Source organism: Esox lucius, chromosome 2 (assembly GCF_011004845.1).
Source record: "Esox lucius isolate fEsoLuc1 chromosome 2, fEsoLuc1.pri, whole genome shotgun sequence".
Lineage (NCBI taxonomy): Eukaryota > Metazoa > Chordata > Actinopteri > Esociformes > Esocidae > Esox > Esox lucius.
In genome coordinates, this window is record NC_047570.1 from 12,165,413 (window position 1) to 12,186,949 (window position 21,537).

At 44.6% G+C, this 21,537-nt stretch overlaps 2 protein-coding genes across 6 annotated transcripts in view; one reads left to right on the top strand and one right to left on the bottom strand.

Moving 5' to 3' along the window:
* Positions 1-16: 16 nt before the first annotated feature.
* On the bottom strand, positions 17-5,862 carry spg7 (SPG7 matrix AAA peptidase subunit, paraplegin). 2 transcript variants are annotated; one of them, XM_010881525.5, is made up of 17 exons: positions 5,152-5,862; positions 4,781-4,883; positions 4,616-4,702; positions 4,257-4,498; positions 3,555-3,694; positions 3,302-3,404; positions 3,094-3,219; positions 2,833-2,995; positions 2,529-2,702; positions 2,266-2,390; positions 2,079-2,181; positions 1,816-1,926; positions 1,576-1,691; positions 1,283-1,439; positions 1,036-1,199; positions 846-923; positions 17-733 (listed from the first exon to the last, which is right to left on the bottom strand). In XM_010881525.5, the coding sequence occupies exons 1-17, from the start codon at positions 5,380-5,382 to the stop codon at positions 521-523; spliced, it is 2,436 nt and encodes an 811-aa protein (XP_010879827.2). In that variant the 5' UTR covers positions 5,383-5,862; the 3' UTR covers positions 17-520. The 2 variants fall into 2 exon arrangements, with proteins under 2 accessions (XP_010879827.2, XP_010879835.1); XM_010881533.4 differs by having other exon boundaries at positions 4,257-4,536; positions 5,152-5,861.
* A 1,409-nt stretch (positions 5,863-7,271) lies between these two features.
* The window catches only part of ankrd11 (ankyrin repeat domain 11), a 117,000-nt gene continuing 102,734 nt past the window's right edge, over positions 7,272-21,537 (top strand). For all 4 annotated transcript variants that reach the window (XM_010881554.4, XM_010881545.4, XM_010881562.4 and 1 more), the window contains exon 1: positions 7,272-7,720. The gene's annotated coding sequence lies outside the window, so the exon portion shown is untranslated. The remainder of the gene's footprint in view (positions 7,721-21,537) is intronic.

A 21,537-nucleotide genomic window follows, 5' to 3' on the forward strand; every position in this document is an offset into this window, starting at 1 on the left:
AAGTGGACTCTTCTTCAAGTTCAAATATAGCTTTATTTAAACACCCCAAAGTATCATAAATGTTGGAGCAATACATAACATCGCAAATTAATTTAGGATAATATATTGAGCTGCATATTCAGTGTAGCAACTGACCATCTTCCTTGATACACAACTTACGCTACTGTATGCAATTGCCAAATCCAATGTTTATTTCTGTGTCCCAATGGTGTCCAAGACCAGAAGTGTCATTAGAAGTGGAACTTACTCATAGACAACAGTTCAAACGCTCTCCACACTAAAAAAGCCAAGCAAACGTTTCCGCTAAGGACCTGAATGACAACCGCAGCTCCTAAAACACCCCAGTGTTTATGGTTCTCAGACGACACCACTTTCAACCATTGTCCTAATAGTAATAGATAGATACAGCATCAAGTGACTCCTTAGTGAATTAACAGGATAAACAGGTCCCTGGTCTTCCTGCAGGGGAGGACTGCATGTGTGTGTGTGTGCTGATTCCAACAGAGTGCTGTCAACCGGGTCATACATGCTGCATGTTCAGATCTTCGTCAGGGTTCTTTCTACGAGGAGGCGGGCGTGGCTCATCTTCCTCCCCCGTGTCCTGCTTGTCTTTCTCTGCCTCGATCCAGCTCTGAGGGGCGATCATCTTTTTGGGCCCGTGGGGAGGGGGTCCCAGCAGGGCCTCGATGTCCTCATAGTTCACCACCTCCCGCTCCAGCAGAGCGTTGGCCAACTGAAAGCACACGCAGAAAGACACGTGTGAAAGTCGCAATGTCCAACAACGCATTCCAGTGTAGGAGTACAGGTCACATGTAGGCCGGGCCAACGTAAAATAAAACAATTACCATTATCAGCTTGTCTCTGTTATCCAGGAGCAATTTCTCTGTTTGTCTATAGGCACGCGCTATCAACAGCTTCGCTTCCTGCAAGAACCAAATCACAAGCCCTAATTCATTATCTGCAGTGAACGGCTTGACAGCCAAGAAATGATACAACAGGAGAGTCCACTAGACAGTGGCGCCGGCGCCGGCTCACATGGTCCATCTGCTGCTGGAGGCCCTGGCTGAAGGGCCGGCGTCCCACCGCGCCCTGTTCCTCGCCCTCCGGGAAGGACACCTGACCGATGCTGGAGGACATGCCAAACTGCTTCACCATGGAGTAGGCCACGCGAGTCACCTTCCGCAGGTCGTCCTGGGCACCTGGCGCCGGGGACGGACACGTCTCAGACTGAACGGTGAAGGGTGGGTTTATGTGTGCTGTGATTAATGGTCCGAAGCCCCACCTGTAGTGACCTTGTTGAAGGTGATGGCCTCGGACGCCCTTCCTCCTAAAGCCATACACATCCTCTCAAACAGCTGTTCTTTGGAGAACAGGTACTGGTCTCTGGGCAGGATCTGGGCAAAGCCCAGGGCAGCGTTGGTCCTGGGGGCAATGGACACCTAGAAGAAAACAATTAAATCCAACCAGTCAGTATATCAGTACAGTACTATATACGGCCATTGGTCCTGTTGATTCATCCATAATTTTTGCACTGAGCGCTAATGTCCAGACAGTTACAGAGGGGGGCAGTCTTGCCTTCATCAGAGCCTCTGTATGCTCCAACAGCCATCCCACCAGGGCGTGGCCTGACTCATGGAACGCCACGATCCTCTGCTCCTCTTTGGACAGGATCTTACTCTTCTTCACACTCCCTGTACCCACAAAACAGAAGGTAGACATTTAATACGCACCGAACCCCTCTCTCTGTACCACAACAGCGCCAGAGGGCGCGCGCCACGACAGCGGATGGTCCCAGACGTGGTCACGGCCTCGTACCTGCGATAACTCTCTCAACGGCGTACTCGAAGTTGAAGGTGTCGATGGACTTGTACCCCTCTCTGGCAGCGTGCAGCGCCGCCTCATTACAGATGTTGGCAATGTCTGCGCCTGTGAGTCGAGCACAGTCGCGTCAGCACCTCAGGGGCTTCCGGAAAATGGGAGATTCTTTTGAGAGTTAGCATATGAGAACACGTGAACAAGGTTGAGTCTGTATGTGGGTGCACAAGGGACGGTGCAAGTCCGTTCAGCCCGGCGCATACCACTGAAGCCTGGGGTGAGTTCTGCCAGACGCAGGGAGTAGCTGCTGGCTGGGTGGGTGAGCTTCAGGATCTTCAGGTGCTGCTCAAAGATCTCTTTCCTCTCCTGGAACAACAAAAAAAAAGGTGGGGCTCAATTAAATCAACAGGACGCCTTCTGGACTAGCCTTTTCTGGACACGGTACTTTACCTGCAGAGTGGGAAGGTCTATGAATATGTGCCGGTCCAGTCGGCCGGGTCTCATGAGAGCATTGTCCAAGATGTCCGCCCGGTTTGTGGAGGCCAGGACAATTACATGGTCAGTAGTGCCCATCCCTATTGGCAGATTGACAGTCAACAGTACACAAAGGCAAATAACAATTATATTGAAAAAACAAATAAGGCATTTGATACGCATGTTATTTTAAAATCAAAGACCTCCACCTCATTTTAAGACCAAGACCTCCACCTCACCATCCATCTCCACCAGTAACTGGTTGAGTGTCTGCTCCTCCTCGGTGTTGGAGAAGCCAGACATGTTATTCGAGCGTTTCTTTCCCACAGCATCGATCTCATCTATGTAGACGATGCAGGGGGCTCGGGCACGGGCCTCTTTGAACAGACTCCTGACCCTGGCAGCACCGAGGCCTGCACACACAGACATAACATCCTCTACGACTGCTTTGACTCGTGTTCTCCACCTGGCATTCTGCTTCGGCCGACTTAGAGATACAACTGATTACTGAAATTATGTGATCGGGAGCAGTTGAACTCTTACCCCCAATGACTTCCACAAACTCAGAGCCAGCCATGGCCAGGAAGGGAACCTGGGCCTCTGTCGCCACAGCCTTGGCCAGCAGAGTCTTTCCGCAACCAGGGGGACCCAGCAGCAGGGAACCTTTTGGGACTTTAGCCCCAAGGTTGAGGTACCTGTCTGGGCACTGCCAAGATATGTCAGGGGGTCAGTAAAATACTGGTCAGTAAAAAAAACATTGGCAAACATCCTCACAACTAATCGTGCTGACATTTGTCCCCTTACCTTCAAATAGTCAACAAACTCCTTCACCTCCATCTTGGCCTCATGCATGCCTGCCACATCTTTGAAACTCACACCCTTCCCCGACTTGCCATCCACTATTGTGAACTTGGCCATTTTCAGCTGGTTCTGTGGAGCACAACATGTAAGAATTTAAGGGGAAGGTGGGGGGTGATGGATCAACAGCAAGGGATAAACAGACCCTACTTACAAAAGCCCCAAAGCCTCCGTCCCGTCCTCCCATGCCAGCCAGGCGGAAAAAATACCAGAGGATTGCCACCAAAACGGCAGCCATTCCAAGGGCATACAGTGCACTGTGAAGGAGTGAGAGAAGCAAGACTACCAATGCCATGGAATCACAGAGTAGTACGCATAGGACCAATTCCAATGCCACGGCATGGACTCTAGTCATTGTTGCGTGATCGCATCACAGGTGGATCTGTTGGATGAAGTCCGGTACTTACTTTCCAAAGAAGCTAGAGCGCTTGTAGGAGACCGGTATGCGGTCCTTGGCGTCAATGTTCAGCTCCTCCTCTGCAGCCCTCAGCTTTTCCTCAAATTTGTCAATGTTGGCCACCTGCATACGGTACATTAAAGCCAGCCTCTGTACAGGCAGACATAGGAAGACGTTCAGAGGCATTCATTACTGAACCTCATCTAGATATCTGTGCTCAGAAAAAGATGAAAAGCACAGCACAGTTAGGGGCGTAACATGTTAGGGATGACCAAATTTAATCAACTTGATTGTCTGGTGAAAAGGCTGTGGGTCAGCTATGATTTTTCCCCCGATTTTTTCCTGGATAGCTTCTTTCACAGTGCCTGAAATACAACAACCTTTTCAGCATTCCGAAAACAGATGCATGCCTAGGTCTATTGACTATATCATTACATTCAAAAAAAATATATAATAAACAAATTAGGCTAGTTTCCAATACAGACCCGTCGAGGAGTACACCACAGCAAACTAACATTTATAATTAACCAGAATGAATAATTGATTTCATGGCTAATTAAAAAACATAACTTCAATGTTTGATCGACTAAACAGTTATTTCAACCGAATTAAAGTTAGGTGTCTGGCTCCTTGATCCTACTTTGCGGTCTACCCTTCTGGTCTACGGAGGCCTTCATCAGTGTCCAGACTATCACAGGGACGGGGAACATACCGGTCTCCCAAAGATGACTGCTCCAGGGTGGAGGTAGATCTCCACTATGTCACTTTCGTGGACCACCTGTACTCGAGACACCTCGCCCTTGGCCAGCATCTCATTGACAAAGTCATTCCAGGAGATGTTTCCCCCGCTGGTACTGATGGAGTTGAGCACACTCATAATGACGGCGATAATGACGAGAGTGCGCAGACGGTCCCTGTACAGCTGATCCTCCTGCTCACGACGCTTCTTATCCTCTAAAAGGGGAAGGGGGGGGTAGTAGGTAACAACTCACCTGTTTAATTGTGGTACAAGTTAGCTGGCATTAAGTACTGATGCTTGAATCCAGATGTGTTCATCTTTGTTTCATTTACCTTCATTTTCCTCTGGAGTTTTGCCCTTAGGTCCATCACTGTTTTTATCTTGTTTAGACTGAGATGTACTAAAATAATCAGTGGACGCTGCAATGAAAGGTTACTAGTCAGTGTAATCAGACACTGAAAAATCTTAAAATAACATGGGTTGGGATGGCTCCTTACCTAAAATATTCCACAGGCCAATTGGGTTTTTAAACAAGTTGTTCTTGATCAGTTGCTTATGCGTTGCTGTCAATCTGGAACTCATGGGTATATGCAAAAGGTGCTGGAAAAGTAAGTAGTAACAACACTTTTAGACTAACCACATCCAATTAAACTCTAGACATTACTGCCAGTTCCACTGCATTTTGTTGACCATTGTCCAACAATCGGGGTCTGATTTATTGACCGGGGACTCCAAGTGGGTGTAAGTCAGGTATTTAACAGAAATCAAACATGCTTCGAACCTTAGGGCAAGAGTTGAATACCTCTAAACTAACTCTACATAAAGAGCAATGGCATGAATTACCGATGTACACAGAAATGCAACTAACCTGAATAAGTCCAGGGTTGAGATCATAACAATAATGATGTGGTTGAGTCGAAAATAAACGAAGTGAACCTGATACCTGTATACAGTTCATACATGTCGATAGATGCCGTTTGGTACCTTCGTTGTTTGGACGCTTGTTGACAAATGTAAAGTTATGGCGCCCTGACACGGTTAAGATGATAGACTTATAATTTCTATAATAACTGGAACATCGCAGAGCTGCCAGAGCCATGTTCCTGACAGCTAGACTAACTAGCGAACGTTAGCTAACGTAGGCACAGGTATAGACAACTATCGTTAGAGGTGGCTAGCTAATAAAACTATAAAGTTTTCCATTACTAGCCAGTCAGCTAGCAACCCTCAGCAATTAAATGACAATAGGCCACCGCAGTGATTAACTCTGTGTTTAATCAAACCCGGGCTATTGATAGCTAGCTGTTGTTAACGTGTTAAGTAATGTAAAGACGGTAAACTCCCATAAAGACATAACACTTCTACACTGAACCGTCCTCGGTTTTTACTGCTTCGTCCACAGATAACCTGATACGCTCAAAAATGTAAATATGCCCATTATTCTGGTTTAATAAATAATGACTGCTATCATTCCTGCAAAGTCAGTAAATTAAAAGGGTCCAATTCCTTTTAATTTACTGACGAAAATAACCACGAGAAGCGACTACACCGTAACGTATCCTGACGCAGTTAGAATATCTTTGCTGAACCCCGAACTTTAACCCCAAGAGCTTCGATTCTATCAAAGAGCACCATCGCATATTCCTCTTCTATTTAGTTAAATGTTAACATTGAGACAGAAAACACCATTCATTTACTAAAAATATTTAACTGGGTGTTATATATAATAACTGTTAATAATGGAAATCAGTACTGAATGGCCTTTAACCCTTGTCCAATGGCGTCACAGTGTTGCTTCACGAACGCTCTCTCTGCGCAGAACTTTCACAGCAAACAATTTTATGATGATTTATAGGAATAAGATATTTGCTATTTGTGCAAGAAATACAAAAAACAGCTTGCTATTGACATTGTGGGCTGGTACATAATTGGATTTGCCTGTATCTGCATTTCGTTCGTGCTAAATGAAAATGCGTCATGTATATGGCTAGTCCTATTTTGTAGTTACTAAGGTAGCCACCAGAGGTAGCTATGGCATCGAGAAACGCTGTGTTCTTATTTTGAAAATAACATTTATCAGCAAAATAATGTTTTTTTTGTGTGTGTGCGCATTACATTGTGACTGTAAAATATAACAACATACGTTTTATTGACCTAATACAATTCATAAAATCATGTAATACGATGTGTCCAATTTATAATTTAGTTGACCAAAACACAAACTCTTCATTGAGAGGCAAAAACAATGATTAAATAAGCCAATGAGAATCCAGATTCAAAATTTTTTCTTTACAACTTAACCAATGAAAGTTCTTCTTACATCTCCGTGCATGTCATGTTGATCACACGGTCTGCTCTGCCTTGGGTGCAATTGATATGCGTTACCCTATAACCAATACCGTTCTGACTTACTGAAATGTTCAACATCAAAAAATATGTCATGATATTTATAATGTACTCATCGAATGTAGGAAAAGGATGTGTGTCTATTGCACTCAGATAAACCGAGACGTTGTAACAGCAATGTGGACATTAAGTTAAGGCCCGGGTGCTATTCACTTGTATTTGTAATTGGGTTCTACTGACATCATATGTACACCTATCATGGGATTTGAGTCTTCAATTATATGTTTGTACAATCGAATAAAAACAACAATTCTACTACTAATACGACAGAACATAATATACGCAATCGTACTAGGCGACGCAAATCAAGTGCACCCAGCCTCCGTACTCCATTTCCTTTGCTTGCTCTCCCAACTGTATAATGGAGATGGGTTCCCAATCATGGAAACTGAAGTACTCGGTCAACCATGTTCGCGCCTTCATATTATTTTGTCAGTGCAGACTTCAGCACATTGACTTGATCCATAATGGCGCCAGTTTCTTCGGCGCACTATTAGTGCCCTCCCACATTGTAGAGCCAATCACAATCAGTGTTTCATTTTTGCCTCTTTCTCTTTACTTCAGTCCCACATTGAAGTCAAAGGCCGCCTGGAAACGGTTTGCAAGGGGTTGTTAAAGAAGATTAAGCCGAAACAAAATATCGTTTTTAGCGACTTTAAGTTTACCTCTCAAGGCTCCAGTTTTGTTTAGTGGGTAAATAACGCTTCATTTCAAGCCATGGTGAGAAAATAGCTATTAGGTCTGCAGAGACGTGTTCGAAAACATTTTAAGCTTTCTCTGTCGCTTGTTTGGGTACAGGAATTAGCTAACGTTAGATAGCTAGCACTAGCCTAGGAGACGAGCTAGCCTAGCTCGCTAACGTTAGCATCCAGTGGTCTGATTACCAACTCAGATGTTTGCAGTATTTCTCGGATGTCTACTGACGGCAGACTGCTGAGCCGGAGGGCCTCAAATGGGAAAAACAAGCATCGGACAGGAATATCAGGGATAAACTTGTCGATGTAACTCAGATTTTGCTGAACTGAAACCAGGTAAGACGCAATAACATTACTTGGCAACCAGCTAACGTTGGATATGCTAGCTGAACTATACCTTTAGCCAAAGCTGTTTAGCTAACGTTAGCTCGATAACATGGCTTCATGCTCGAGTCAAACTGTGTTATGAGAGGCTACCCCCCCCCCCCCCCCAAGCATTCTTTAACTGCGTACTCGTTTAGCTAGTAAAATGCCCCACTGACTCTTGGTTACATGGTTTGGTAACCTGCGTTAGGTAAAGTTAACTTTCGAGTAATATGTTTGCCTTCAAACCAAGTTAAGGTTATAACCAGATATTTATTTGCAAAACAAACTGGAAGCACACTCCCACATATATTTAAGTTACAATGCCATTAATGCCACACATGCAATAGCCTTCACACCACCAGGCGACAATTCGATTTTGGTGAAAGGAATTACAGCATAGACTCAATAATGGTGGTAATGTATCATTTACTGTGATGACGTTATTTCACAGAAGTCATCTGCTTATTTCTTGGATGGAAAAGATACAGAGAGAGGCAGGAGTGAATTATTTGGTGCTATTGATGTGTAATGCAGTGGTGAGAAATAGCTACGTGCCATCTAAAGTTTTTTTTTTTTACCTCGATTTGGCCATTTGTTTGTGTTCATAATCGACTCATGGATACAGGATTGAAATTAGGTTCAAACATTGGATTTAATTAACAATTTATTGACAGAAGGCATTATTATGGTTTATATCAACGTAATACATTTGTGTAGTTTTCTTTATGTTTATCCATCATTGGTTGACAGGTTCTATCATTCCAGTGGCTGTGGAATAGTATGAATATATTAAGTCAACCAAATCACAATAGTAGAGGTTTCTATTTTTTTGCCAGAGAGTATGAAAATAAGATGGGCAGTGCTTGTAACAAACAACCAGGATTATGTAGAGAATGTGGGTAAGGTTTTGGTGCAGTATCCGTGCTGTGGTAAGCACTGCAGTGGAGCTGCTGGCTGTATTTTCTTACAGAGATACTCTTCAGCCTGTTGGGGCGTTCACATTGAAATTCACTGCAGACGCAGCAATGCATGTAATCCCCTACCACCACCATGGTCAATATGTGGTTGGTACTCCCAATTTCGTAGTTTCTTATTTAATAGAAAATTACAACTACTTCCCTCTTTCTGTAAATATTACTTGTCTCAAAGTTTTTAAATCGCACTTCTGTTTTGGTGCTGTTGATTGCCTGGACCCATTTTAAGCGGCACTTTAGTAAGCGTAACACAGCAAGTGTGGGCTCAGATCGTGTGACTCAGTGGCAGCTGCTGTTATGTACCTTGCGCCGTCTGTCTTTATTGTGGTGTTTAAAGAGTGACTGAATGCTCTGATTGGGCGTGCGTTTTCCTAATGTTCATTACAAAACAACACTTTCCATTTAGTAGCAATATTTGATGTTGCAGTTACGGATATTTGCTCCTCCTAAAACACCATATTTAGGAAGTCTCACGCACATTCTCAAAATAAACAGAAATGCTCTGTTATTTAATAATGTTTGCAGTTTTTGCTGAAGATGCTTTAACTGCGTGGTTTTATGTAGGCCTATAACTACAAAATGTCTTCCCTTAGTCTGGTTTCAAGAAGGGACGTTGTTTTTTTGAATCAGTTGACCATTTAACATTTACAGTTTTGAGGGAATATTCACCAGAAATAGTTGTAACAAACATTTCCCAAGGCGTTTCTTTACATAAGAGAAAGTAATTGCTTGTATACCCCTAAATGGACACGTCTGGTGCCCAAATTGAAGACGTACTGTACATCATATGGAGGTCAATATATTTAGTTCATTTGTGAAGATGTGCTGAGTCCACAGTCGTAATATCACTGACCATAGAAAAACTTGACTGACAAAGTTGGCAATTGAAATTGTGCTTGTATAGAATTGTATTTGACTTCGGCAATATTTATATACATACAGAAACAATGACGTTAATGCTTTGCTGTTGTATGTTCTCAGTGGTATTGTCTACAATGAATATGCCTTAGCTGTCACTCTTGCCTAGCATTGGCTATGGCTACATTAATGCTAGTTCCCTGTTCTTACTCGAGGACTGCAGTGTTCAGAATGCTGGATGGTGAGTCCCTGAGTAGGCCTACATATTGTATCTGAAACCATAGCTCTTGTTAGTACCAAAGTTTCATGTTAGTTTTTTTCAAATTCATTGGTTTTCATCTAACTCTAATTTGCGCTTCTTACAGAGTAAATGTCTGGCATTGGCTTATCTGCGTTGGGTGACGCCATTTGTACAGAAGTAGCTAGATAATTTGCAGCTTGTGAGCTCATATTGTTCTGTCAAATTACGAAGTAATCTAACAGATTTTCTTTTAGGTCTGTGACTATAACAGATTTTTTCTGTCCCCCCTGCCCTTAGAGTTGTTTATTATTCCTTGTTTTCTCAGTAATGTTGACAAAATCTAGTGTAGTACTTTATCTTGTACACTAGGCGCCTAGGCTAAATGCGAATAGAGAAAAGAATGTAACTAATTAGTAAAGGTACTCAAACAAACAAAAAAGCACTGTCGCTTTTGACATACTTGAATGAGCTCTCATTCATAAAATGTTGGCGACCAAGTTCATTTCCCCCCTGTAGTAGACCTGTCCATTAGAAATGGGGAGAATACTAATTTTGTATGCCTGAAGTTTTAAGTGTGTGTGCACAGATTTTCAAATAAAGAACGATAGGGGAGTTGGGCTGTGACATTGGGGTAGGGTTTCTGATATTTTCATATCGTAATTCCCGGTTTATAATCCGAACCGTGTATATACCGCACCATACATTTTATAGCTTTGTGTGTGTACAAATCCCAGTATTAATCAAACTTATATATAAACCACATTTGTCCGGAGAATTGACTCATACACACATTGTACATTAACATTAAACATCTGTCATAGTGCGCTACCAAAATTAATTTGTTGAGGAATATGATATGTTTTTAAAACCCTGTAATGCCAAGTGTATAATATTTGCTACATGAGTTTCTGACACCTCTACGTCGTCAAGCAATTGTCTGTGAAAAAGTTTGCAGCTGGTAATGGCTTTAAAAATGTAAACCTGGGTATTAGCTGCACCCATGTATTAAACGCGGTGGTTGAAAATGTTTTCAAAATTTTTCTATAAGCCGTGGTTAATAAATGAGAAATTGCGGTATTCTAACTACAATTCAATTCTCTGCATTTTAAATTGAAAAAAAATACAGGCCAAGTTCAAGAAAATCTAAAATGTTCTTTCAATTGCGATATTAAAATAAAATGATCCCGTTTTACTGTTTGACTGACCTAGTAAGTAGTCTTCTGCGCTCTATGCTGGAGAAATGGAATAAACTGACTTCATTAAGTAAGATAGCCTGAGTATTTAGCCTGGTACACCATAAAATAATCCATGTTTCTCTTTGCTATACCCTCTTATTATTTTGGGATTTAGAGTGAGTTTTTGATGGTCTTTATGGCTTAGATTGAGCTTTTGACCGCAGTGTCCTATTGCAGTATGTTCGCTTGAGAGAGGAAATTGAGTCCTGCTTGGGTCAGTGAGGTCAGGGGCTGTGTTTGGAGCTGGGACTTCTCAGAACCATTTCCTGTTCCAGGCTGCCATTCTATGTCATCCGGTGTGCCTTCTCTTTAGCTGCCTCAGAGAGAGTTGCACACCGGATGACACATGTTCAGAGACTGGATCCTGTTGTCCCCTCCTTAAGCCTATTTGGGGTTGTGGAAACGCTGTGGTTTGACCTGGTCCCTCCCCTGTCTGAATGGTGTGTAAGGTGACGCCCTCAGCCCTGCCAGGTAATGAAGGGCAGACATTTAAGGCACAGTGGGGAACAACGCATGTCCTTCACACTCCCTGTCTTGCAGTCTGGATTGGCCTGCCATGCTCTGTTTGGCACATTATGTCTTGTTGAGGAGTGCCTGGAGTGGCAAGGCGTCTGCACGTCACATTCACTGTACTGTTGGTCCTCCGCCACGCAACCGTCGCCTGTGTCTGTGTTGCCGCTCTGTGCCGGAAAGGCAACAGCAGGACATCAGTGGCGACCGTCTGTGGTTAGCCCCGCCGCATCCTCCCTCCGCGTGTTGGCTCTGAGGTCAGTGTGCAGTAGCTCCATTGTCGCCGCGTTTGTTGTGGCATGCAGGGCTGAAACTGTTTGCACCCGAAGGTAACCGTGTTTCTACCCATGCCTGTGTTTACACGGGAATGTGAGTCACGAGGTTGACCTATGCTGTTCGAATCCTGGGGTCTTGAATCACAATGCTTTCTCGTTTTTTGTTTGCTGTGGTTCCAGGCCACATGTTTGAGTGTGGGAAGGAAAGTTTTGTTATGTTATGAGCTGATGAGAAACCCGTTCATGTAGCTGGCTCCATCAGTGCTGTAGGACAGTGTCAGGCTATTGTCAGTTTTCTAAAGTGGACAGTAGTGTTCCAGTAGCTTCCATGTGCACAGAATGGGGCCGGCATTAGCCTTTTGCATTTTGTTGATGCAACATTCTGTGCATATTGTAATAGGACAGCGACTGACAGGCAGCAATAGCGTGCATGTTGTTGAGGTAACCTACTTTTTCTCATTGCAATCAAAAAGACGTCTCCATCCTGTGTATGGGACAGACAGAATACCACTTAAACCCCTCACACATTCTGGTTTCTTCCTGACAAGCGCTCCCCTCCCCCATTGGTGAGTGTAGGTCGGTCTGTAAACAAGGACATCTACTCCTGCTTCGCTTGTGTTCCCTTTTTTTCCTTTCAGTGTAAATCTTTTATAGCCTTGTCTCAGCTAGCACAATCTCTCTGGACAGTCAAATGCCATTTAAACCCCTTTTGAAATCTGTTCCCCTCCCTACCCACAAATGAAAAAGAACAAAATGGCTGTGCCCCATTCTCTCTGCTCTGCCCCAGAGACAGGGAGCCTCGTTTGGGGTTTTTGAAGGTCCTTCTGTCTGAATCCTTCTCTCCTGGGCACAGGTTGCAACGACTTCTTCCACTGCAGCACTTCTGATGATGTTTTTCCCACTTACGCTGCTATACTTCAAAGGAAAAGGTTCTCCCCTCTCCTGGTGTGCTGCATTTTCAAAACCTCACTTTTAACAGTTTTGCTTTTGATCTTTTGATAAGGACACACTTGAAGTGGAACATGTTGGTTTTGCTTTTAAGTGAGTGTGCGCAATTTTATATTTTTCAGATACTAATACAAATTTTTTTCAACCCTTTTTCACGAAAGAGAGAGGCTCAATGATAGTCTTCTGCTTCCTGGTTTACAGATGGATGACGTTGTACTATTGCATAGCCTATTTCCTCCATAAAGTCCGGCGCTTTGTGTACAAGAAGCCCTGAGACGACTAACATCAGTTGTTTGTGTAGCTATCTCAGAGGGGGAGAGAGAGCAGTTACGGGGCTGACAGAGAGTGTGGGGGAGGCTGCAGCTCTGCTAATGTGGGCAGCTGTGAGCTGGGAGGGATCGGAGGGAGGGGGATGTAAAGCTGTAGACAACAGTTGGTGTTTTGATTGGATGTGCTGAGCACTGGGTGATGTATTGGCCATACGTGGCACTGGGAATGTCCTGAGGTAGCTGGCTGGCCTGGGCGCCCAGCTCCTCAGCCTCTGTCTGTCAGCCACTGGAAGAGGACGGCTTTGACGTGTCCTCTGTGCGGCCCAGCTTGGTTCTGTCTGAATAGAGAGAGAGAGAGAGAGACCCTGCCTGCCTTGCTTCAATGGCTCCTCCTCACTTTTGAATGTTTCATTCTGTCTTTTTTTTGTGGCCCTTTCTCTCGGTTGTTCAAGTTCTTAGTAAGCAGGGTTTCATCCAGTGTTTGAAATGCGGCTATCACAGGCTACAAAGGGCATGCATGGGATCGGAAAACTGCTGTCCGGATCCCAGCTACAGAGTTCAAATCTGCATTTTCAAAGCTCTGTAGTTGAAATGGTTTTTACCGCAATTTGTATGTTAATTAGTAACAAACAGTCACCTTTTATTGCACGTGTAATTGTGACCGGGGTAGAAGGGGTCAGTTGTGATCACTCCTGCATGTTTCTTGGGCGTGTAGTCATGTGGGAAGGTTGTCAGGGTGACTGACTAACGGTGAGATCAACGGTTAGGAATCGTCATGAAAAATCAACATTTATTTAAGAAATGGTCTTACCAAATAACTGGCAAATTTTAACTTTTTTCCCCCCATGGATAGGTGAGGCCACTGATTTAATCTTGCGATAAGGTACTTACAGAAGTTACACTTTAGAAATGTGTTAAAAAAAATAAAACAGAAAAAGGTTCTCTGAAGAATTCTGCGTTAATGCTACCAATGCTGGAAGGGTTGTGCCTCAGAACTGGGACACTAGCAGGTTGAATTTCCTTTGGGTTGTTTTGGCTTGGCCTCTCCCCTGTCCTTGTGATGAGCTGGGGGGGTGGAGCGTGACCCGGCTGAATCTCAATCACCAAGGCCTTCAGCTCTGATGTCCTTTTGATGGGGCAGCTGCAGCCATTCAATCGGCTCATTTACATTGAAATGCGGCGACAGGAAGGGGGGGGGGATGCGGGGCAGTGCGTGACTGAAAAGCATACCTAACCAAAGACCAAAGAGAGGAGGTCCACCACAGGGCTGTGATACTTTGTGGGGCCATATACATCACATATACATCGCACAAAGGCTTTAAGCACCCTCCTTTGAACACCACACATTTTAGCTACTCAGCTCTTTTTTTCTTTTTTTCTTTTTTATCAAGCTTTGATTTGTGGCATTGGTCAGTCTCACTAGAATAACATGCTACTGAGGTTGGTTTGCATTTTAAGTTTAGCGTGTTGCCAATGTATGTGAGCAGCACATTTGTTATGATTCTGTCCTCATATTGTTTCAACCATATTTTCTGGCTTTTTTCCACTAGCATATACTCTGGTTGCTGTTATGCATTGCATGCAGTCCTTCTCTTTGCCAGTTGTAATGGGGGTCACACTGTGATCTTGGATGTTAAACAAAGCCTACACACGGGAACTTTCTGTAACTCATTAAGGTTTGATAGACAACTGTGTTCCAGACAAATTAGGCCACTGTGTCATATTACTAGGTTCATATAGCTAGCTTTCCAGGATAGCTTTTAGCTGCTTTGAGAACGGCAACGCTCTCTGGTGGGGGCCTGGGTCGGTTGGGTGTTTTCCTCTGAGCTCTGTGCTGTTTGGACAGGTTGAGGTTGGTCCAACTGGCCTTTTGTGCGCCTTAACTGGGTATTCAGATGGCCTTGGATAGTTTCTTCCCATCACAAAGCATGCTTCAGTTTGCACCCACATACACTCTGATTCCTGTTTTAGCAAAGCCAACTGCCATTCAAACCTGTTAGGAGTGTTTGAGTCTGTAGTCAACAGTGCTGGCTGCAGTGCTAATTAACGGTCCTGTTTGTCCTGACGTGTTTCATACCTCTTAAACGTAACAGGAATGGTGTGCTTGTGCAACACACCTTCACTTTAGCTGTAAACCAACTGGTGGGACAGTGTGGTGCTTGTCTGTATTAAGTCGGAACAGTTTGCCAGGGGTTTGTTTTTGTTTTCAGATTGCCCAGATAGCCTAGTGTTGGCCTTGTTCAAATACTCCAAGGTTGCATCACTAGACTATAGTGTCTGTCTTCTTTGGCATGCCCTTCGGTGTGTTGCCGGTCACCAGCCAATAATGAGAGCAAGCTAGCGGCGCTATTGTTGATCAATGCCATTGCTGTATCTGGATGATCACTACTCGATAAGTTGCTAGCCAGATGACAAAGAAACAATTTAATTCACTCTCCCTAATCCCATACTTCCATTTGGTCTAATTTTTAGCTAGCCATTTTGCATTAGCTCAATGGCCATTTAATTCATAATCTAACATTAGCACAATAAAGCTAGCTTACTACATGCCCTACACTACCTGTAAAAAGCTGAAACGGTCGTGGGCATTACTAAAACCCATCCATTGTGATGTTTCCATATACTATACACTGCAAGCTACAGTGTCCCAATACAGTGGGGAGAACAAGTATTTGATATTCTGCAGATTTTGCAGGTTTTCCCACTTACAAAGCATGTAGAAATCTGTAATTTCTATCATAGGTACTCTTCAACTGTGAGTGATGGAATCTAAAACAAAAATCCAGAAAATCACATTGTATGATTTTTAAGGAAATCATTTGCATTTTATTGCATGATGTCAGTATTTCATATATCAGAAAAGCAGAACTTAATATTTGGTACAGAAACCTTTGTTTGCAATTACGTTTCCTGTAGTTCTTGACCAGGTTTGCACACACTGCAGCAGGGATTTTGGCCCACTTCTCCATACAGACCTTCTCCAGATCCTTCAGGTTTCAGGGCTGTCGCTGGGCAATAGACTTTCAGCTCCCTCCAACGATTTTCTATTGGGCTCAGGTCTGGAGACTGGCTAGGCCACTCCAGGACCTTGAGATGCTTCTTACGGAGCCACTCCTTAGTTGCCCTGGCTTTGTTTTTCGGGTCATTGTCATGCTGGAAGACCCAGCCACGACCCATCTTCAATGCTCTTACTGAGGGAAGGAGGTTGTTGGCCAAGATCTCGCGATACATGGCCCCATCCATCCTCCCCTCAATACGGTGCAGTCGTCCTGTCCCCTTTGCAGAAAAGCATCCCCAAAGAATGATGTTTCCACCTCCATGCTTCACGGTTGGGAGGGTTTTCTTGGGGTTATACTCATCCTTCTTCTTCCTCCAAACACAGCGAATGGAGTTTAGACCAAAAAGCTCTATTTCTGTCTCATCAGACCACAGATTCCTCCTCTGGATCATCCAGATGGTCATTGGTCAAACTTCAGATGGGCCTGGACATGCACTGGCTTTAGCAGGGGTACCCTGCGTGCGCTGCAGGATTTTAATCCATGACAGCGTAGTTTGTTACTAATGGTTTTCTTTGAGACTGTGGTCGCAGCTCTCTTCAGGTCATTGACCAGGTCCTGCCGTGTAGTTCTGGGCTGATCTTTCACCTACCTCATGATCATTGATGCCCCACGAGGTGAGATCTTGCATTTTCTAGTAATTGCGCCAACAGTTGTTGCCTTCTCACCAAGCTGCTTGCCTATTTTGAAAAATGTATGTCTACTGGCATTATTTGTCATATGAACATCAAACTCAATGTGATAATAATAGAAACATGTCTCATCTTGATTATCTAGGTCAGAACATTTGATTACTCTATTTATTCAGGAGTCGTCCCCCCCCCGTCACCTACAATTACAGCACCCATGTAATATTTCATTTAGAAATCCGAGCATGGCCGTTTGGTTTGAAATTCCATACAGTGGAATGTACCGCAGGCGATTAGAAAATCTTCCATAATCCTATGGTCTGAAATAGCTGGTTTTCAATTTAAGTGGCAGCTTTTGGTGCTTTTTTAGAGAACCATTCCAGTTGCTGGGCCAATTTTGGAATCTATTTGGAGATATTGCTGTTCTATTATGAATGTTTTACATAATGAATTATTCAATTGGGTGTAACGGTTATTTTTGAAACACTTGAAAGCACATTAAGATAGCCAACCATCCACAAGCAGAGACATTTCACAGGGTCGAATGGAGCCCTTCTGTCCCTTTTTCTTGACTGTCTGTCATGCTCATCTGCTGTCCTGAGCCCAGCACATCCATGTGTGATCATGTCAGGGCAAGTCACGCTAGATATACCAACAGCATGCTGGCACCCAGATACGCTGCGGTTCTGATCAGGATTGTCTAACTAGCAGGTCTCTACTAAAGGTGCTGTTATGCTCTTTCATATGGTTGGACAGAAACTCTGCATAGCTCAAGTTCCTCAGGAAGTTCTGTTCAACAGAAGTGAAGGGCGTTGGAACTAACCGCTTTCCTCGTTTCACTTGCGTCCGGGTTTTGGTATGCGGGCTATGCGGTACAAACTATTTTTTTTCTTTCTCTCAACTGTTTTTCATTTAGTCTTTTGCCAGGCTTGGTTGGCCAAGTCTCTTGTATCCTAAAGCGTCTCTGCACCAACTAAATGCTCTCTAATGAGCGAAAGAAGACTGTTGTAAAAGTTCCGTTCTCCTTCAGTGGGAGAATGCCAGGTATGCTGTTCCTCAAATGTTGGGCAGGAGGTGAAGAGACCCCTCTTCATCTGTGATCAAAGCCTCTGCAGCCTGCGCTTCTTTACCTCTGACGGCACACAATGTGCAGGGAGCAACCCAGCAAACGCATGTTCTTACCCCGAACGTCTGTGTGTGTGTTAGCCGTTTCTGTCTGAGACACTCTGTTGTGTTTGTGTGTTTCCTGGCAGCGGCAGGTTTAGAATAGGTTGTGGTGATTGTGATTATGTATGCATGCACTTGGATTACCTAGGCCAGAGTAGTTAGCTTGCTAGATGCCGTGGGATTTTTGACATAGAAAATAATCTAAATGAATCTTTGTCATTTGATTGAATGCCCTTTTGACATACACGTTTGTGTGTGTGAACAAGTTGAAACCCAATGATACGGTGTAAGCCCAGGACGGTAGTAGGACTGTTGTTGTGGGGGCTTAGGTTTGTGCTTTTCTGTAACGACCGCATGTCAGGCAGCCTGTAGTGTCTGTGTGTGTGCATCGCTGCATGCCTGCCTGTGTAAACAGGAAGTTGATGCATCTGTGTTGCTACCAGGCCCCTGGCCCCATCAGGCTCAAGTGGGGAAGTGAGACTGACCACCGCTGCCTTGTTAGCAGCTTCTGCGTCTTTGAGTCTCGTGCAGTTGATGGCATGCCCGGTAACACCTCCAGTTGTGGTTAGTCGGAGTGAACCAGCCTGCGTACCGGAACACACCCCAGCTGTGTGGTTGTCTTTAGCTTTCATCTGTGATGTTTCTTTTCAGTGCTTCGTCTTCAAGGTGGTGCTTCTAAATGGAATAGTTAATAGACTCGTCACAGCATTGACACGCATGCGTGCAGACGGTCACATGCGCGCCCGGACAAACACACGCACTGCCACACACTCGTTTCACCCAGCCCTCTGTTGCCTCGGCAGTCATTTCAGCCCAGCCTTAATTCATGCACCACTTTTCCTGGGCAGACAGGTTTCCGATTAGGAGAAAATGAGAAATCACAGTGACCGTGGCTGTTAGAGGGGAGAATTGGGTGGGGGTTGGGGGAGAGTAGTTCAGCTCCTGGCTGATGGCAGGGGATTGGAAGTGACAAATAGCTCCAAAAGAGGATAGGGATCCTCTGAAATGCCGCCTCCTCCTCCCCTTCTCCTCTCCCCCGTATCTGACACACGCAGTTAGCCAATCACCACGGTGGTCAGCTCCCGTTCCGGTGAGCGCCTGGCCAGAGACAGCGTGCCTGTCAAAGCTATGGGAATGGAACCCCCCCCTCGCCTCAGAGCACATTACTACTACCCATACTGCCTTGATGAGGGAGCAGAGGATTCTTGACGGTAGTTAAAGCACCATAACAACCATTGGTTTCTGCTGCGCACGAGTCATAAGTCCATGCCCTGGAAGTCAGCTGGTGCTGTGGCCGATTTAGATGAGTTGGATTTATCTGGTTGAGAGAGTGAGTGGGTGTCTGGCTGTGGGCGGCCTAATGCCCAATTGATTTAGGGTGGCTGTGTGGGGAATCTGGGGATGATGTGTCATGTGTCTCTACCCCCCTCCCGTCTTCACATTCACTCTGCCGTCATTGAAGCCCGTCTGCCCGCCGCTACCATGGAAACAGAAAACGACAAACAAAATGGCCCTGGGAATGGTTAGGTAGGCTCCCCCAGCAGCACATCCGATTTTCAACTTCAAGGAATATGTCATGTTTTAGTTTGGCGTTTATCCAGGGAAATTGTCATACTCGGTTCCTCTATGGGTGAGGGCCGTGATTGACTGTTGCCGTAGATACTTCCTCGTTGTGCATGTCTTATGGCGCTGCTACGTGGAAGTGTTGTCAGGCTGTGGTTATGTGCCGCTTTTCATGCTTTCTTTTGCATCACCTTCCTCTCACATGGAAATGTCACTCTTAAACATCAGGGCTCATCCTTTTCTGGTCAGTGTCCTCATCCATTCCCTCTATTCCACTTCAACTCGCCCCTCTTTCCGCTGCCGTCTCCCTCTCTGCATTTGGAGACCGTGTCGATGCACCAGCCAATGCTCCTGCAGCCCCGCTTGTCTCAGAATCTTAAGTGCATGTGGCTGCTTATGCAGTGAGCGGCTTGACAGAGACACGGGGCTGCTCTTTCCCTGCCTCTGCTGCTGCTGTGACTCAGATGTTGTTTACTTCACTGTTTCAGTGCAGCAGCCATCACAGCTCCAACAGGAGGGGGGCTTGAGATTGGTGGAGAACTACGCACATTTTAAAGACTTTCTTGGTCGGTCAGCCTCTCTGTCTGTCGGTTGTCTTCTCCTTCACTCTAATCCCTCTTTCCAGACCTTTTATACCTCTTGGCATCTCAATGTCAGATGATGAATAATGTTATAATAATAATCATAATCTAGTGCCCACTTTATTCCTCAGTGTTTTCTGTAAAGACATTAGAATAAATCCCTTAATTGTAATGTGCTATTCACTCATCCTGTTGAATACTATTCCATAGGAGAAATGTCCCCTTCGGTTTGTTAGTTTGTCTTTCTGTCTGCAGCTGCTCTCCAATAAACAATATAGTAAAATGTGAAAATAATTGGTGTTAAATGTCATTGCTAAACCTGTACAGGCGATTTAACAACCTGGCATTCAGCTTCTGAATTGCCTCTGCAGAGAGAAGGAGATGGAAGATCACTGTACATATGTCACCATGGTGATGGCCGCGTTGGGCTGTAGAATGAATGAGATATGCTTGGACTTAGTACTGCATTGAGTAGGTGAATAGGTAAAACCATTCTGTGTTTTAGATTTTTCAAGCCATTGTCTGATCTCTTTCATTGTGTGTGTGTGTGTGTGTGTGTGTGTGTGTGTGTGTGTGTGTGTGTGTGTGTGTGTGTGGACAGCCTGCTGGGGGGGATGGGCCCCTCCCATCCTGTCTCTTCGTCACAAACAAGTCGTCGATCGTGGTAGGGTTTGAGACGTGTGCCTGTGCATGTCTGCTGCCTGCCAGCCTGACATTTACAAAGTCTTTACGGTTTAAATAGGGGCCATTATGAAATGGCAGTATTATTGTCCCTGTTTCAGAGGATAACGGGATCACCAGGAGACGACGGATGGGTCTTGATTTCCTATCGACCGGCTCATATTCAGAAAAACGCCCTCATTCATCGCCCTTCCATTACAAAAGCTGTGCAACACATTTTATGTGTGCGTAAAAACACGTTTCAGATCAGGGCTAGTGAGTGTTAGAATTTCTTGGAATGTGTGTTTCACAGTCCGGGGGAGAAACGGTTACCTTGACAACAGCAGAACGTTGGGTGTTTGGAGAGAGAGCATGTGAGCCCAGCGCGGCTGTGCTGAACAAACAAGCGCTAGTAACTGTCAGGACTGGTGCCGATTCTCGACTCACCCCCACTCTCCTCTCTTTCTTCCTTCATTTGCTGAAGCCCCTTAATGTCATTCTTTTTATTATCTACCAGGATCTTTTGCTTCCTCGCCATTGGGTTGTGTCACTCACCTCTTGTCGTAGTATTGGTTTTCTCCCCAACTGCATTCTGTCTTCCTGGTCTCTTACTGTCAGTTTATCTTGGCTATAGTGTTGGACAGATGTACCTGACCATGTCAGAAGCAGTCTGTCGATTGACCTGGGCTGAAATGCAACCCTTTTTGTGGGTATTGGCATTGTCATGTGATCCCTTGCTTGTTTCAGGGATTTTATTGACTTGGATTCCTGTTAGATATCAGTGACTATATACCTGAGACCTACTTTTTTTTAATCATAGT

Excerpts from the sequence above, each read along its gene's own strand:
- spg7 (XM_010881525.5), bottom strand. The coding sequence starts at position 5,382 with ATGGCTCTGGCAGCTCTGCGATGTTCCAGTTATTATAGAAATTATAAG. Across the intron at positions 1,440-1,575 it reads ATACAGAGGCTCTGATGAAG|GTGTCCATTGCCCCCAGGAC; the intron begins GCAAGACTGCCC and ends GTTTTCTTCTAG. Across the intron at positions 1,200-1,282 it reads CTTCAACAAGGTCACTACAG|GTGCCCAGGACGACCTGCGG; the intron begins GTGGGGCTTCGG and ends CCCCGGCGCCAG.